We start from the raw sequence: 18,448 nt of genomic DNA on the forward strand, positions 1-18,448 counted from the left end.
GGGGACAGGCTCTGGTCACCACCTCTGCACAAGGACTTGGTCTCCTGGCTCTGCACTGGGTTTGGGGTTCAGCAGCCCTGGAAACCCAAAAGTCCACAAGCCTCTGGAAGAACTTCACTGAGCAGGGATGGGGTGGGAAACAAATGTTTTCTTGCTTCCTTGTGACTCCCAGCTCAGAGTCTCCAGCGGTGCCACTGGGAGGATTGTCACTGTCACAGCACCACCGCAGACGGCGCCAGGCTGGGGAGGGGACCCTGGACTGGCTTCAAAGTTCAGGAGAGGACAGGGACAGGCACTGGCTGCTCCAGGGACATGGGCTCGTGGCCAGGCTGTGCTGACAGCCTTGATGAGCCGCAGCCCATGTGCAGGTGCTGCTGGTGCCGGGGTGCACCGGGCATCTCTGGCCCTGCTCGGTGATTTGGGAGGGTGTCAGGATACGGGCGGGAGATGTCCAGGCATAGGAATTCTGACAGCCGCACACTTCCCGCTCATGGCTTGGCTCTCTCCCAGTGTCTGCAGCCAGTGCTGCCCGGGGTCACGGCCCAGGAGCTCGCTGAGTCCCTGTTCGGTGGCTCCCGGGGCCGGCAGTGCCATCCGGGGCTGGCGCCAGCCCGATGCCCCGGTTACCGGAGCCGGGTGGCCGGCGGTGCTGGTGTTGTGGGATGGGCTGGGATGGGGCTGGAGGCGGCTCCAGCCAATACAGACAGCGCAGAAATCTGCTGGCACGGCAGACTGGCCACCGGACCAGGGCTGACACCAGCCCTCCTGGAGCCCAGCCCTGTGTCCTGGCCCTGTGCTGGTGGCTACCAGGGCTGGCTGGCATTGGGGCAGGCAGCACAACCCCCCCAAAGCACCGTGTGGAGCCAAAGCCTTTGCCCGTCCCCACCCCCAGTTGCTGATCTTGACCAGCAACACAATAACCACAACAGAGTCCAGCTCTGGGGGTCCCGGGCCTGCCCCAGGGTCTCAGGGTTGAGGTCCCACAGCCTGAGCTGCCTGTGACCTTGGGGAGCTGCAGCCCCCTGGTCCCTGCAGCACGATGGGGACAGCAGAGGCTCCTGGATCCCCTGGGCACCAGCTCCTGAGCTCACCCTGCAGTGCTGGGATCACTGAGCAGAGCACAGGGCAGAGGGACCAGAGGGACAAAGCTGCTCCTGTGTCCTCTCAGAGCCCCATGTGCCCCCCATGATGACCCCAATATCTGTTTTGGTCATTGCCAAGAGTGGCCGCAGCTGGAGCCTCTCCACAGCCTGGCTGCAGAAGAAGGGCTCTGCCATGGGTGCATCTGTTCAGCTGCTCTGGAGCAGAGCGAGTGTCTCTGTTGCTGCCATCCCTGTGGTGCCTGTGGCAGGATAAATGTTCTACTGCTTTACTGAAAATACCCCTGAGAGGCCTCGTTAGCATGGGGGCCAAAATTAAACCAACACAGAGGCATCAAATGAGAACTAAGGTAGAGAAGAGCGTGGTGTCCTCAGAGCCACGTTCTGCTCTGAGCTGCAGCATGAGCTGACCCTTGAGCTGCTGCAGATCACGGCAGCACCGTCTTCCTCAAGGCCCTGCCAATTTACGTCATCTGAGAATCCGGCCCAAATTCAGGCAAGTCATTTCCAAAAACCCAATGTTTCACTGTCATGGAAATGTCACCATTTATTTCCCAGCTCTCTGCAATGCTGGGAGGTCGAGCCCGCCCGCAACCCTGCGCTGCGTAAAAGGGCAGGAGAATTTCCCAGCATCAGGAAAAATGCACTGCTCTGTCATTCCTGCCTGTGGATGCTCCTTGAGGGGAGCAGGTTTCCAGCAGGACTTAGTCATTTTATACACTTTGATTTGCAAAGCTGCCTCTTTGTGCTGCTCAGGGGGGTGATTCCTTCCCCAGACTTTCCCTCCCGCAGCACTGGGGCGTCAGGGCTGGGTCCCCAGTGATGGGAGCTCAGCCAAGCTCCTTGACCTCCCTCAGCCCAGACACCCCAAGAACAGAGAACCTCATGGCTGGTAGAAACCCCACTGTGGTCCAGCTGGGGGACAGTGGTTCCAGAGAGAGCACAGCTCCCGTCCCTCCTGGGCAGCTCTTGCCCCTTCCCCAGGGCAGCCAGTGCCCCACGGAGAGGCTGGAGGAGCATCTCATCCCAGCAGAGCTGAAAGTCTTTAGCTGAGACTCCTGACGTGACGGTGCGTAACAAAAAAGTCTAAATACATGCTGTTGCCAAAATGCAACCCAGAAGCAGAAGGGGAGCAGGAGAAGCTCAGCAGAGTGTGGGCAGCTGCTGGCCCTGAGCGTCCCAGGGTTCTGTCCCTACAGGCTGGGCAGGAGCTGGCGGAGCAGGTCGATGACAAGGGACACTGGCTGCACGGTGTCGTACTCTGCAAACAGGTGACACAGGTTCTCCGAGTCTGCCTGGTTTTTGGCCACGAACCCGAAGATTCTTTGAGAAAAAAAAGAGGCTTATTCAGTTTGCATCCAGGAATCTGAAGGAATAGGCTGAAACCAGCCCAGCCACAAAGCCAAATCCCAGTTCCAGCAATTCCACCTTGGCCCGCTCCCCAATCACGTTTCCTTGGAAGCCAAGCAGCCGGGAGGAGCATTTTTGGCAAGGCTTCCCCAGCTGCGAAAAGATTCTTGAGCACAAGGTAGAGCCAGATATAAACTCACTTCCTGAGCCCAGCACAAGTCCCTGGGAAGGCTGTGGGATTTGGATGAGGGGTTCTGCACAAGGGGATGTGGAGAACTGGGCTCAGCCAAACCTCTCATCCAAACCTACAGAGCAACCCTCTCCCCACAAAGCTTCACCCATCAGTCCCACGCCTCATCCTGCCACCATGGTAACTTCTATCACATCCCCTTCTCGTTTTTAAGCTCATTCTTTGCTGCTCTGCAATGCAACTACTTCCCAAAGCAGCACCATTCCCCCGGATTCCAGCCCCCCACTCCATGTGGGAAATTCCTGCTCTTACCTGGAGGATTTGCAGTACTTCTGCCACCTGGGGGAAGAACAGAATTGGAGTTGCTCAAAGGCTGATGTTTAACTCATTCCATCAGCTGCAAAGCCAAGGGTTATGTTTAGATCCACCCCAGCACAGCGTGCCCAGGGCAGTTTTATGGGATTTGGGGTCTGAAGTGGTGCAGAGGCACCGGGAACCACAGGGAAGGGAGCACAGCAGGTGGCTCTGACAGGCACAGCTGCCCAAAACTCACTTTCTGTTCTCAGGGTCCATCCCACAGAACCTGATGGTAGCCAAGGGGTAGTGTCGCCTGAAAAACACCCTGGAAGAGGAGAGGGAATTGTTAGGAAATGAAGGACCTGGGCAAGGACACAAATTCACAAATCCAAGCCCTGTTGTGCTTGTGGGAGATTGAGGATCCCAAGGCATCCCAAAATCCCAACCCCGGTTCCTGCATCCCACCCCTGCCATACCACCAGCACCCCTTGTTAAGGGGTCCAGTCCATCCCTGGATTGTGACATGAGATTGTCCAACCAGGTAAGTTTTTCCTGAGGCTGGGAGGTGAGGACAGAGCTGGAAACCTCCCCTGGGCCACCCCCTTGACCCATCCTGGGCTCTTACTTCCTCTGCACATCGGTCAGCGTGACGCCCTGCTCCGCCACCCTGAAGTGCACCAGGGTGGGTGTGGGCAGTGTCTCCAGCTCCAAGGTGCAGGAGATGGCTTTCAGGATGGCTGGGGCTCCTGTCAGCGTCTCCACGTTCACAGAATTGAGGTACAGGACGTTGCACACTGCAGGAACAGCACAGGGCCCTGCTCAGTGCGGGTGTGACCCGGGCCAGATCCAGGGCTGGGTCCCAGGGGCCATCCTGCAGATCCCTCACACAGACCCGGGTCAGGTTTGTTTTGATGAAAATTAAAAGATTTGGTGACTCAGAAATTCTTCACTAATTTAGTTTGGTTTACTTTAATTCTTTGCACTAATTGTTGTAAAAGTCAAAGTATTTAATTTCCCGTTTCTAAATGTCACATTTGCTGTTTTCTTTTTTTTCTGTTTATTACATATTTCCTTTAATGAAAAGCAGAAATACCCCAAGCCAACGAAGGGCTGAAGGCCAACCTAAAACATGACATTTCAGGCTGATTGAGCTGTTTAAAGGGCTGTGCTGGGTCAAACTAAACTTTCCAGCCTGCCAACTGATTTTTCAGAATTTCCAGCAAAACAAAGCACTCCCCAGCTCCCCAGCCTGCGTTGTGACCCGTCCGTGTGGTCTCCTGCCCTTCGTTCTTTGCCCTCACCTGGAGCCCACCCAGGCTGAGGTGCACAGACCCTTCCCTGTCATTCCCCCATAAGATCCCTTCAGCAGCCCCTGACTGCCCATCCCTCTCCTAAAGCTCCAGCTGCTCCACCCCCATTGAAGCCCATAGAGGCTTAAAAATCAGGAACTCATTAAACCATGGAAACCAGGGGTCTTTTATCAACCTCATGAGCTCAAGAACTGTGTTTTCAAGCGTCTTGAGGACCCCAAGTCTCCTTTCCTTAAAAATATCAGCTTCCCTTGCAGCCCAGGGAAAAACCTGCAGAAATCCTGCAGGTATCTCCAGCCCTGTGGGGAGGCTGAGGGGGATGTCACACCAGTGCCCACCACTGCACAGGGGTGATCTGCTGCTGTCACAGCGTCCCCAAGGCTCCAGCCAGGCTGTCCCCAGGGCCAGCAGCCAGCTCCTGTCCTCACCTGCAGTTTTCCTGGCCAGGGACGGCGCAGATTCGGGGGCGCAGTCGGGGCTGTCCTCTCCATCAGCGAGATCTGCACAAAGGACAAGCAGGAGCGGTGATGCCACAGGCTGGGCTGAGCTGGTCACCTCTTTGGCCGTTCCTTATCTCACAAGAGGCTCAAAGGCCCAGGACAACTCTAATTGCAGGGGTTTAGAGCAGTAATTAACTTATTTGTCCTTCATTTCCCTCTCCAGGCTCTGTTCACCTCTCATCACTCCTGCTTCCCTTGGCCTCTCCCCATCCCCAGAGGAACGGAGTCACCACCATCCCATCCCCAGGTCAGCTCTGCAGGTCCCTGCTCCAGGGGAGCAGCCCCCCGCAGGCACCCGGGGGGATTCAGACCCCTCCCCACAGCAGAACCGCTCCCACCTGCCCGGAGGGGCCGCTCGGAGCTCCCCTCGTGTCCCGTCACCTACCTCGGGTGGGGATGCTGAGCTTGCAGGGCAGCGCCAGCGGGGTGATGGAGTGCTGGTAGACAAAGGCAGAGAGGCTCCCTGCAACCAGAACTGTGAGTTGGGGGGGGCCTGGTGCCTGGAAGACCCCCCACCCACACACCTCCAGCCTGCAACAGTGTCCCAGGGAGCTCATGCTCCTGCTTTGGAGCCACTGCCAAGGTCTCACTGTCAGGGAAGTGCAGGCAGGACCTGGGGCTGGGGGGTTCCTGTGCTGGCAGGTGTGCAACACATTCGCCAGGTCCTGGCTGGTGCTTCCAGGGGCTTTGGAAGCAGCTCCTGGGGCTGCCAGGGCTGCTGTGGGCAGCAGCAGTGTCCTTACCAAAGTACAGCTCCTCGCTGGCACCTTTCAGGTGAACCCCTTTGGTGGAGGACTCGATGAGGAAGTGCCGGACGAGGTCACTGCTCTCCTTGCCTGCAAGAGGGACCATAATCAGCATCAGCACTGCCCCAGTGCCACTGTGCCACCCCTGCCCACCCCAGAGTGCTGTCCCAGGGCATCACTGGAGCTGTTTTGTGCCACCACCATGGTGCCAGCCCCTGTGAGAAGTGAAATGGGCACCCACAGACTCGCTGCCAGCACCTCCCAGACTCCTGTGGCTTCTCATCTGGCTTTAGTTTGAGTAGCTTCAGTTAAACCCTGGAAGCAATCCCCCCGTTTGCACCCCTGTACCTGTCTGGCTGTCGGAGGGAGAGGCAGGAACCTTCATGGCCAGTCCAAAGGAGCCCCGGAATGAGGTGCTGTCCCGCACGAGGAACGTGCCCGGCTCCTTGTCCCTCAGCAGCTGGATTGCTGTCAGAGCACAGGCAGGGGCTCAGCCAAGCACAGCAGGTGGGACCCCCTGCTCTGTGCCCTGCTGCTCTGCAGGGAGTTGCTCCTTGGCAGCGGCAGGAAAAGCTCTGGAGCGTGTGCCAAGGACACACACCCCCCTTGTGTGGCACCAGCTGCAGCGTCCCTGCAGGGCTCTGGCTTGGTGCCATGGTCCCTGCAGTCCCCAGGACACTCAGCCCCTGCCCAGACCATGCTGTGTGACAACTTTGCTGGACTTGGAGGGCACAGAGGGGCCGTGGCACAGCCCTTGTTCCTGTGCCACCCCCCCTCAACCTGTGAGAAGGTCCCTCCACACCCATCAGCCCCCAGTAGGCTTTGATTTGCCCCCACTGAGTCCCCACAGGGACACCAGAGAACTCCAGGGAACTGAGGTGGGCTCACACCTGTGGAGCCTTTCCTGCCTCACCTCGGTCCCTGCTGATGCTTGGCTTGAACCAGTATTTTGAAGTGTCCATCACAAACTTCATGGTGGGCTGCCCTGCCTTCAGGGGACCTGCAAGAGACCACAGGGATGTCAAGGCCAGCAGGAACCTGAAGGAGCTCCACCGATGGCAGAGCCCAGCAAAGACATTTCTCGCTCAGGCCGGCCAGGGCTGAAGGTTTTCCAATCCTTTTGAATCCTTTCCTCCCCACTCCTCAGAATAGCTCATTCTCCATGTAATTATCTCTCTTGGCAGGCTGTGATGTAGTGCAGAGAGGGTCACATGGAATCCCCTGGCAGTGCCAGCCTGTCCAGCCCTGCACAATCCACTGGACCATGGGATTTACACCAGGATCTGACCCACACACCCTCTTGCTATTTCCATAAGGATCCCAATTAAAACCCTCTGCCCCGAGAGCTGCCTCTGCTCGTCTCCTCCAGCGAACAATAGCCCCAGTGTTTGCTCTTGAATGAGGGACCTGGTGAACCCTGGTACCTTTTGGTGTCCTCAGAGCAAATGGGAACCCCAACCCCTCCTCCCAGCCTGGTCTGGGGCAGCAAACAGGACTGAAGGATGTTTCTCATTCTCAGGTACTATAAATAGGTGCATCTGCATCTCCTGGAGGGAGCAGAGCATTCCTGGCTGCTGAGCCCATGCCCCAGGATGCTGGTGGGCAGAAGGCTGTGGCTAATCCAGGGTCAGGAGACCACCTGGAGCATGGGGAGCAAGGAGCTCTCACCCACAGCCTCTCATCTCATCCTCTGCTAAAGCAAAATGGGGTTTGCTCCCCCTTTCCCAGCAGGTTTTGGGGTCTGCAGCTCCTCCCTGCCCTGCCCATGACTCACTGTCCGAGAGGCAGCTGAGTGCTGGTGCTGACAGCGCGTTGTTCAGGCCACCGAGCCTCGAGGCTGGGCTGCAGCCGGGCACGGGGGGCTGTGTGCCACAGCTGGGGGGGGCTTTGGCCAGCCGAGGGGGTCCATCCCCTTGTTCCAGGCACCCGTTCACCAGCAGCACCGGGATGTCGGCAGCAGAGGTGAGGATGGAGGGGGGGCAGCTGCTGGCCTGGCCCTTCTGGCCCAGGGAGGTGCCGGTGCTGGGGGAGCTGCCTGCCCGGGGCTGTGCGGGGCTCTGGCCAAAAGCCTCCCTGGAGTGAGACACGATGGCAGAGGAAGGAGAGCAGGGGCTTCCCAGGGAGCTGACGGGGGACGGGGAGGCAGCGGCCGAAGCATCCGAGTCCTCCTTGTGGAGCGAGTGGGTGCTGCTGCAGGAGGGAGACAGAGCAGAGATCAGGGGGTTGTTCACCCACAGACACCGTCCCAGCCACTGCAGCAGCTCTGCAGGACATCATCTCCCAGCCCAAGGAATGAGGGACTTGGGGCACTGCCCTGTGCCACTTCCACCAGGCACAGGTGGCATTTACCTGCCCAGGATGTAGCTGGTGTCAGAGCCAGGGCTCGTGGAGAGCTGGGACACCCAACTGCCCCTCTGCCGGGCCCTCAACACCTGCAAGGGCTTCAGCAGATTGTCAACACCTGGGGAGGTGCTGAGGGCCCCGGGGCTGTAGGAGACTGTGTCCGTGTGTCCTGCCAGGCACTGCCAGGGCGTGCTGGTGCTGCAGCTCAGGGCGGCCGACTGCGGGCTGGAGGGTCCGGCTGGGCTGGAGAAAACCACGCTGTCACTGGTGCTGTATTTGCCTCCGAGCGCCCCTTTTTGGGGCAGGAAGCTGTTGGCCTGGGGGGATCTGGAGAAGGGGGTGCCCGAAGGGCTGGGGGTGCCCCGTGGCTGGTCGGGCCCCGTGGCTCTGCCCGGTGTCAGCTCTATGTACTTGATGTCTGCAGAGACAGAGAGACAGAGAGGAGGTCATGAAGGGTCTGGTGTGCAAGCTGGGGTCCTTAGCAAGGCTCTGTGAGGAACGTGTGTCTGTTCTTCCTGCTGTGAATTCTGGCTCTGTGGGGCTGGGGGTCCAGCAGAACCCTTTGTTGAGGGCCTGTGAGGGCTGATGCCCCACAGATCCCAAGGTGAGGTGACCCCCCGGTGCTGGCAGGCTCCCAGGGAAGGGGGTTACGTGCGGTCACGTCTGGCTGCTCAGACCCCCCTTGCCAGCATTACCCAGCCAGGACCTGCTGAGACCTGCAGCCAGAGGTGGGTGTTCCCTCCAGCAGCTGCTCTGTTTGTACCTGACTCAAGAGAAAAACACCTGGCTGCTCCCCCCAGGGTGACGTCAGGTTCGGAGGGTGGCCCTGCACACCCGGGGCAGAGGAGCAGGGGGATGTCACCTGGCCCCAGATACAGCTGGACTTCCATCCACACTGTGGCAGTGAAATCCACGTGGGACAGGGGCAGTTACAACACTCTTGGTGTCCACTGCAGGACCAGACCCGGCAGGAGAGGGCTGCTCCCTCCTCCTTTCTCCCACCCTGCACAAATCTCTCTAGAGAATTAACTTCCAAGGCAGTCTCTGTGCCTGTGTCCTGTTGTGGGGTTCTTCCCTCTCTTCCATTGGTGCTGAGAGGCAGCCCCTCCTTCTGACAGAGCATCTCCAAACCCTCAGTGGAACCTCACAGCCAGCACCAGGGTGCCTGATGCACGTCCTGGCTCCCTTGGACAAAGCCAGCATTGCTGGCTGAGCTGGAAGAGGCCTTTTAGCAAGAGACATTCAGATTGATTTGAGTGCTTGCAGCGATGGCACATCCATCACATCCCAGGGAAGCTGTTCTGGTGGTTAATCACTCCAGTGCCAGAGGTGTGCACCTCCCTTCCAGTCTGGACGTGCCCAGCTTTGCTTCCAGCGCCTGGTTCCTGCCCTGCCATGGAGTTCAGGAAAGTTCCCCTTCTCAAAGGTGTTTCTCAGAGAGGGAAAATCCTTTTTGCTGCAGCAAACTGCTCGGACAGCCCTGAGCTCCCTGCCCAGGGTGTGACAGGTCCTGATGGACCTGCTGTGCGGGAGCTTCTGGCCTTGGCTACTGCAAGCAACAGCCTGAGCTCTGGGCATGGAGCTGGATGAGCAGGAAAAGCACATGGCTTTACAGAAGTTACTCCCTGAGCCCTTTCTCTGGGCCCATCCCAGCACCAGACTGGATAAACACAGCCAGCCACGAGCACCAAGGAGGTGCTGGCTGAGCCAGGAGGGCTGGTCCCAGTGGGAACACAGCTGGATCAGGCAGGACAGAGCCAGAGCCTTCCCCTCCACAGCCTGGCTGCCAGCAGCAGCTCCTCCAGTGCCCAGCCTGGGGGAAGCTCTGTGGCCACGTGTCCTGGCACAAACCCTTGCAGTTGAGCTGGCCAGATGCTGGCCGGATGCTTTTTGTCAACGTCTCCCCAAAAGGAGAAAGAAATGGGGATTTTAATTGTGCTTTAAAGGACTGACAAGCATCCGTGCACCAGGCTCATGAGGCCTTTTACCTCCTACTTCTCTGCCTTTGCTCCTCTTATCACCTGTGGTTAAACCTCAAATATTTGCTCAAGACCTTGGCAAGTTTTCCAGCATCAAGGAGTGGCAAAAGTGCCACAAATACAGAGCTCAGATGTCACGCAAGCCGAGATCTGAGATCTCCTTTCTCCTCTAGGAACTAGAAGGATCCAGAGGGAATAGTGCCTCTCATGAACGTGCCTCCTGTTGCTGCAGCATTTCACAGAATGACAGACTGTGCTGAGTGTGGTGGTTTTAAAACTAGCACACTGAGTTGGAAGGGACCCATCAGGATCGAGTGCCATGTTTAAAGCTTCCTCGTGGTCTCCACAAGACAAGAACAGGCCCCTCTTGCCTCTCTTGGGCTCCATCAGTCCCTGCCACCCTCACATCAGGGCACAGGTTGTAGGGCTGGAGAAGGAGGTGAGTGAACAGGGACACTGCCTCATGGGAGGAAGTTTGTGTAAAAAAACCAAGAGCTGTTAAAAGAAAATGAAAGCTGAAGTGAGGCTTTTCCCACTCAATTCCTGGCCAGCTTTCCAGATGTTCAGTTCCACACTTGGAGCCAGATTCTCCAGACCACCAGCACGTTACCTGTGGAGCTGCTTGGAGCTCCAGCCCCCGAGCATGGAGCGGGGCAGTGGAATGGGTCAGGCACTGAGCAGCCAGAGCTGAATCTGCACTTTGTCACGGTATTTTATCTGCAAGGCCACCCTGTCCATCCCAGCAGGAAGCAGGGACACTGCTCTGGAACTGCCTGGCTGCTGCCCTGTCCTGTGCCACCTCATCCTTCTCCAGCCCCGCTGTCCTCGTGTTTGAGGGCTCACATCCTTGTTGCATGAGGGCTCAGGGAGAACTGAATTTTTTTCTTGTCTTTAACATCCTCACATTTGCTGTGGACAGAAGCCTGAGGACTGATTGTCAAGGTATTTCTGTGTGTAAAAGACAGGGACAGGCAATAAGGCTTTTGGGAAGTACCTGAGGCACCTGAACCACCCTGGACCTGTCCTGCCAGCAGTGTCAGCTCCCCACACGCTGTGGCTGTGCCATGCACAAGGTGTTGAACACCTAAAACGAGCAGGAGAGCCCAGGCAGGAATACTTGGATCAGGAGCAGCTCGCAAATTAGAGCTTGGGTTGCAGGGATGACAGGGAAGAGCTGCACAAGGGTTCACATAAGGCACTTGTGAGCAGAGACAGGGCTGGTATGTGCTGCTGGTGCCTTGCCTATGCCAGGTATGCTGCCTGGGGAGTGCACAAGCCCTGGAAAAAGAAATTTCCCTGGCAAAAGAACTGGGAACACTTAAATGGGATGGTTGTGCAACACTTGATACCTTAGCCCAGGGCTCTGGAAATCTGGCTGCAAATCCATGGGTTCCCACAGGTCAAGTGTGACCCTGGGAAAGGTTCTGCTGCCCTTGAGGAGAGCAGGGTCCTCACTGGGCACCCAGAGCCCAGGGCCAGTCCCTGCTGGTGACAACTGGGATTAGAAGTTTTCCAAGAGTAGCAAGTCCCATTTGTAATGAGAATTGTTTTCTCCAAACACAGGGAAATGAACATCAGGTAGAACTAAAGGCTGTTTTCCCTCTTTCCTTCTGGAGCCCTTTGAGCTGTCTGGACATGAGATGTCAACAGCAATCAGACCAGGGCCGTGGAAACACCAGAGTTAGGGAGAGCTTGGATACACAGCCTGTCCTGCTCCTTAACCCTGATGTCAGAGAACAGTCCTCCACGCTGAACCCCGTGGGGACAGTGGGGAATGTCCCTGATACCCATTTCCAGCCTCCCCAGGAGCACAGGACCTTGTGTGGGTCCAGGGGACAGGCGTGTGCCCCACCCCTGTGCCCCAGGCTCTGGCAGAAGGTTTTCACCAGGTGGGAGCTTCTCTGTCTCCACAGCCCGAGCGCTGCCTTTCCTCACCTACTGCCTCCGGCTCCGGCTTCTCGGTGGCCGCAGAGCCGCCCTGAGCAGGCTGGGCTGCGTCCTGCACCGGCCTGCACGGCAGCGGCTGGAAGGTCGGATCGATTTCTAGGATCATCTGGTTGAGGGTCTCTATGGTTATGTCCAGGGAGGGAGACATGGGCTGAGCCTCGTGGTCTGTGCCGGTGTTCTCCTCCCCGCTCGGCTGGCACGGGGCAGGGGTTCTCTCCAAGGAGGAATTCTGCTGGTTCTTCCCCTGCGTGTGAGCAGCCACGTGCTCCGACACGGGCTGGGCTCCGTACGCTCTGGTGCTGGGGAGCAGGGGAGCCTTGGGGCGCACCATGGAGCGGGGATCAGTCCAGGTCTCTGTGGAGTAGTAGACGTACTTGGCCGGCAGCGCGGAGCAGCCCGGGTACCCCACCGGGCGCAGGCTCTCGCTTTCCTCCGGTGAGGAAATACACACGGTCTGTCCAACACGCAACACGTGGGATTCTATCACCTGTGACATGGTTTGGTTTTCCGGTTTCGCAGCTTAGAGGCCAAGGGAAACCTCCTTCTCCTCCTCCTCGCCTCCTTCCTCCACCAGGGACCTCAGACCCCGTCTTCACTCCAGTCTCCAGCAGAATAAGAATCTGAGGAATGCAGAGAGGAGTGGTTACACAGGCATGCCCCGGGCAGGAGCAGACTTCAGCGGAAAAGTCTATAAAAACGGGGATTTGGAGTGAAAGCTGGAATTCAGCTCAAATGAAAACAAGTCACCCTCTTCCTGCTTTTCCACCCCCTCCAGCCTCTGCTCCCGGTGCCACAGTGCAGCACATGAAGGAGTCATTGGCAACAGCTTTTCAGGATTCAAAGGCCTAAAATGGAATCCTGCTTTTATTTGCTAATTTTCTGGATTAAGAATGAAATGAAGGCTCTAACAGCCTTCCCATGGGACCCTGACCCCCCGGGAGCCAGCCAAGGACAGGCAGCAAGCCTGGAGCCCTGCAGGGCAGAGAGCTGGAGCTGCCTGCCAGGGCAGTGTCCTGCAAGTGGGTGTACAGCTAATCCAGGATTTTGTTTTCCTGGTACAGTGAGAGTGTGGAGCCTGTGGACGTGGCTGCTGCCTCACTCATGGTGCTGCTCGAGGAATCTGACTGCAGATACATTTTGAATACTCCCTGGCTTTGCTTTAGGCATAAAGTATTTTTTTATTCCCCATTATAAAGCCCTGTGGAATGAGGTCAGCTTCCCTCAGGAGTCTGGGAAAGAGGGTCTTGGGATGCTGTTTGGAGGTGGGGAGGTTGTCCTGCAGCATCAGTGATCAAATGGGGCTCCCCCAGCTGCTGCCCCCCTCCTGCTTGGCAGGAGCTGTCCCTCGGGACACCAAACAGAGAGAGCCTCACTCCTTTGGCTCGGGATGAGGACAATAACCCCATCCCACCTCTGTGCCCATGTGGCAGCCAAGCCTGGTGTGCTGGGGACATCCAGGCCCAGCACATTCCCCGTGTCAGCACCAGCCCATCCCCTCTGCTCCCTGGGGAGGAGGCACTGGTGGGGACCACAGGGGATCCAGAGATCCAGAGGTTTGGTGGCCGGAGTTAATGCCACGGCTCAGGGTTCCCTCTCCACATCCCACACAGATCTGGTGTGTGACACTCGCAAACAGAGGGGAACACTTCAGAAAATATTTATCCTCTCCTACACCAGTCTCCAATGACGGACTTATTTACTCCCTTATCCTGGGCTGATTAACGATGGAGTCACAGGATTAGGAACGAGACACGTTGCTCCAAGGCAGCCGGTCCCTCAGCCCCGTGGGCTGGGCTGGAGCCCTGCGTCACTGACTGTAATCGGTGACTAATTGCCCCGCCAGGTGTTGAGAGCAAGTACGGAGGGTGGCTCAAAACAGAGCAGCCGTGGCCTGGCTGAGTTATATAACCCCGGAGAAGCCCCACATCTTGCTAGAGAGACACCCGGAATAGCCCGGGCTCATGAAGTGTAGGGAATTAGAAACAAAACATCGCTGCTGTCTGCTGCTGCTGTCAGCACCTGGCCCCGGGCGAGTCACGGCAGGTAAATCCCTCTCCAGGGCTTCCGAGAGCTGCAGGAGTGAATAAATACCTCAAGCCCATTTACCTTCCTGTCAGCCCGGCCCCCGCCGTGTCTCCTGAGCCTCTGAGAGGTTTTAGTTACAGGACTGGCATAGGAAAGGCTTGGGAGCAGGGCTGTGCTGCAGGAAGGGAAGCACCTCTGCAGCCAGAACTAGACAGGTCCAAGGCACCTCTGAATTGTTGCTAATTATTCCTAGAGGTGGGAACCTCTGGGAATTGGGGGCTATGCTGTTGGAGCCAGGTCTGTCCCAGTTCCCAGAGGAGATGGACTGACTCTGGGGCCAGTTATCCCCATGAGGAACCAGCTGTGAAGGGATCCACCAGAAATTGGGGTGCAGGTGGGTGAGGGGCTGCAGGAGGTGGGGTCCCTCCTCTGACTGCAGCAGTGCCACAGCCCATGGTGCCCTCCCATGGCCACAGCACCAGCACGTGGCTCTTCCTTGCCATTTCCAGACCCCAAGCCCAGGGCACAGTGGACACAGGAGCAGGACCCTGCTCTTTCCCACAGCAGCTGGGCTGGGCTGTGCCAGGGCTCTGCCCACAAAGTTCGTGTCCCCTCTGGTGGAGTGACAGCACAGCTCTGCCTGGGGGTGGTCAGAGCCCAGGTAAGCAGGTGCCCACCTTGGGAAACCACCCAGGGTCTCCTGTCTCAGGGCACCCTGTGCCACAGCGCTGCCAGCTCTGCGTGAGAAGCGCAGTGTGGTACAAGGCTCAGAGGGAGCGTTTGTTAAATATAAAAAGAAGAGTCATTCCAGGTCAAAAACACAAGCGAGATGGAGTGAAAATTGGATTCTCCCCTGGGGAGAAGAACTGCCTGGCTCCAGTCAGCATCTGCAAGAAAAGGCTGGTTTTAATTTAAGTAGGTACAGAAATAACGTGCAGGATGCATGAACCAGGGCTGTCAGGGCTTCCAGGAGCATGCACGCAACAGCTTCCCTCCTTTCTTGTACTCCTGCCCCGAGTTTTTGATCTTTCTCATGTGTGATGCTGCCAGAATTAGCCTCCAAACCTCATTTCTCCTCCCTTCCCTTCCCTTCCCTGGGTTGAAGTGAGAGGTCTCCCGGGCTCCTCACAGGAATTCTGGGCCTTGGCTGCGGGGTCTTGTGCTTGGAGGAGCAAAGGAGAAGGGCTGAGGTGAAGGAGGTGAATCACAGGGTGGCTGCTGGCCACCAGCATGGCACAGCCATGGGATGGGCAAACACTGGCCACAGATATCAGGACCTCCCCAGAGCCACTGGGAACGGCAGTGTCCCCATGCACAGGCCCAGCGAGGGCTATGCAGGGTCTGGCTCTGTCCCCCAGGTGTGGGCACAGGTACCACACATCCCCACAGCGTGCCATGAGCCGTGCCCTGGGCTTGTGGCAGCAGCAGAGAGCTCTGGGACACTCAGGGCAGCCCTGGCAGAGGGAACCCCAGCACTGCAGCCATGCCTGGACAGGCTGGTTCAGCCAGGGCTGGGAGATCAACTGCATGGAAATTCCTGGGAAGGAGCTCTGTTGTCTCAGCTAAGTCAAGGCTAGCACAGAAAGAGATGGAAATAAGCTGGCACAAACACATCCAGACTGGAAATTGCAGAGTTTCTGCTACTGGAAGCAGACTGTGGAACACAATTCTCTCTAAGCAGAAGGGGACGAGTCACAGATTTCACATGCAGATGGACACTCCTAGAAACGTCCTGAGTGAGGGACCTGCCAGCTGTACCAGGACACCCAGGCTGTGGGGCTGGAGCTGCAGCTCAGCCCAGTAACCCCAGCTCTGCTGCAGGCAGCAAAAGAAGCTGTGCTGGGGGTGTCAGGAGCGGGACCGCAGCACCCAGGCGGGGCAGGAGGTGCGGGGCTGGGTTTGGAGGGCTGCAGGGCGCTCCTGGGCGCGGCTGCGAGAAGCCGGGTGCCCTGGGGCCAGGGCTGTGCCACACCCCGGCTGCTCGATAACCACCCGCCCTTCCCAAAGCCGCCGGGCACGGGCCGAGCCCGGGGATCCGCACCGAGCAAAGTCCCTCCCGCTTCGTCTGCGGCAGCTCAGGGAGCCCGTGGGACCCCCCAGCCCCCGCACCGGCTCTGCCCTGGCACCGGCTCGGGCAGGGGAAGGGCAGAGCCCCGCAGCATCGCCGGCAGCCGCACGCTGGGTGTCCCAGCGAGGAGATTTGCAGCTCAGACATTCGAGCCGGGACACGGCCTCGCTCCCTGTCTGCGCAGACCCCAAAACAGCTCAGCCAGCTGCCAAGTCTGGTTGTTTTTCCTTGCAACGTGAGCCCTGGGAGCCTCCCGATGACAAGCCTGTTACACAGCCCCTCGCCAGGAAGGGCAGAGGGAACTGCTGGGACACCCAGGATTTCCAGAGCTCATTATACACTGTTTAATCGCTGCGAGGGCTGCGGGCGACTTGCCTGGATTAGAGGGGCGTGCTGAGGGGGTTGAGGAAAAGAAGTTCCCATGGTTATGATGTGTTTTCCCCGCAGAGCAGGGAGAGCCGCGGTATCACATGGCAGATATTAATAAATCCCAGCTCCGGGGGGTTCCAGCACCTGGTGCCCGAGGAGGGGCTGCCCTCCCACGCCGAGGGAGAAGGACAGTCTGTCAGAGCCTCCTCCCTCGCTCAGACACGAGCGATTAGCAATCTCAGCGGCAAGGAAAAGAAGCGTTTATGAAATCCCAGACAGCATCTCGGTATCTGAGCAGCCCCCGGAGCCGCAGCACGGGGCAGAGCCCGCATGGGCAGTGCCAGTGAAGGAGGTTTTGGTGGGGAAAAAGAAACCCTCCAGTGCAAGCCGAGAGCATCCACAGCAGGAGCCACCCACCCCCAGAGACCCCCCTGAGGACCCCCCCGCCCTCCAGAAGTGCTGCTTGTTTAGCAACATTTCAGACTTCTGGAAGGGTCTCCAGGCTTTTGGAGGAGGCGGGTCATTAGGAATGTTGAAATCGCTGCTCCAGCAGCTCCCCCTCCCACTGCCTTACAGCCTTTTCCTCTCCCGGGACAGCTCTTTCCCCTCTGGCAAGAGCTTCTCTGGGTACAAGATCAGCACAGAGCCTGGGCCCTGTTTCCAAGAGAAGTCCCAGCACAGCAGGAGAAGTTTCCCCTCCCCTCTTTGTGGGTGAGCAGTTGACATGGGAGGCTCAGGGACAACAACGTCTTTAGAACAGGGTGTCTGTCTAAAAATAGGCTAAATTAGCAAATCCTAAGAATGCTTGAGATGAGTTACAGGAACAGACAATAACGAGCTCCTTGGAGCACCAGCCAGGATGTTTCTTCTCTGAGACCATGAGAGCATCTCCCTCCAGCCCTTGTGGGACTCACCAGGCAGCATCAGAGGAATCTGCAGCATAAGAGAGTTTCCCTGCATTTCAGGGGTGCCCAGGGGAGGGAGAGGATGGCAGCTGCTGCAAAAGGGGGGCTCTGCACACTGCAGGTGTTTCAGAAGGGCCCTGAACATCTGTGCTGGCCTGGGCACCTCGCCTGCTCCAAAGCACTGCACCCAGGCCTGGAAACCTCGTGAAGCACCAGAACATGCTTCAGGCTCTTCCCTTGGGTCCAAGCAGTAGAGGTGGGACTGGATCCTTTTCCTCCCCTCCTCAGACTCCATTTTCCTCCCAATACCTCTACCTACACCAGCAGCAGATACCAGTGCTCCCACATGAAGCTCTGGCTGCACAGCTTCTATGCCATCCTCCCCTAATCCCTCTCCTCTGACACAAGGATGGAGGCCCAGAACCTGGCTTTGGTTTCACGGCATTTTTGTTGCTGACTCCATTTCCAGTGCTTTGACCTTCCTGGCTGTCTGTGGCTTAAGGAGGTTCAGTGGTACCACAACACCCTGAGTAACTCGGTGCCCCACACAAACCTCTGCCTCAGCCGCTGACACTTCTGCTCCCACGTGGCACTTTCATTGCCTTGAACTCTCCACAATTCCCACACCACAGCCTCCCACGGGGAGGAAGGAGACACTGGAACACTCAATCCCAGCCACTTCACCTCAGCTGAGCTCACTCGAGGCACAGGAGGAAACATGCACTTGGACACATGCACAGACAACAAACACCACTGGAAATCTTAAATAGGCTTCAAAAGGGTGAGGAAGGTAATTGCTCATGTCATAAACCCCATGGACTACTGAGAAAACCTCAGAACCTCAGCTAGAGCAATGTGCATAATTCCACACCACTGCTCCCAGCATTATCCAGCAGCTTTCCCCAGCCTGGATCACCACTGCTCAGTTTCTGCCCACCGGCAGCACTGCTGGGGCAGGAACAACCACATCTTATTTGAGATCCCTGCAGCAGATTCCTCCCAAGGCACAGGAATAATCCCCAGCTAAATGCAAAGCAGTAGAAAGACGAGTGATGGAAGGGAAGAACTGATAGGAGCTGCACGCAGCATTAGCATGAGAACTGAAAGAAAGAAAGGACTCGGAAGAGTCAAAGGCAAAGATGGCCCTGGGAATCAGCGCTCGGAGGTACCTGGGCTGCAGAGACTCGTCCCCACTCCGCGGCTCTGCTGCAGCACCTCCAGCACCTGGAGCTCATAAACCACAAGGGTGAGTCTGTGCAAGGACCGGCTTCCCTGGGAGCTTGGATTTAACGGGAGCCCGGTCCCTCCCACCTGGGCCG

General features: G+C 57.7%; 1 protein-coding gene across 1 annotated transcript; it reads right to left on the reverse strand.

The window, feature by feature from the left end:
• Positions 1-776: 776 nt before the first annotated feature.
• On the reverse strand, positions 777-18,424 carry TNS4 (tensin 4). Its single transcript, XM_033520045.1, has 13 exons — positions 18,299-18,424; positions 11,751-12,382; positions 7,843-8,254; positions 7,268-7,683; positions 6,407-6,493; positions 5,842-5,961; positions 5,491-5,583; positions 5,133-5,210; positions 4,676-4,747; positions 3,563-3,731; positions 3,194-3,262; positions 2,953-2,979; positions 777-2,423 (listed from the first exon to the last, which is right to left on the reverse strand). The coding sequence occupies exons 2-13, from the start codon at positions 12,256-12,258 to the stop codon at positions 2,294-2,296; spliced, it is 2,181 nt and encodes a 726-aa protein (XP_033375936.1). The 5' UTR covers positions 12,259-12,382; positions 18,299-18,424; the 3' UTR covers positions 777-2,293.
• Between the last annotated feature and the right edge of the window lie 24 nt (positions 18,425-18,448).

This window comes from Parus major, chromosome 27, assembly GCF_001522545.3.
Source record: "Parus major isolate Abel chromosome 27, Parus_major1.1, whole genome shotgun sequence".
NCBI classification, from domain to species: Eukaryota; Metazoa; Chordata; class Aves; order Passeriformes; family Paridae; genus Parus; species Parus major.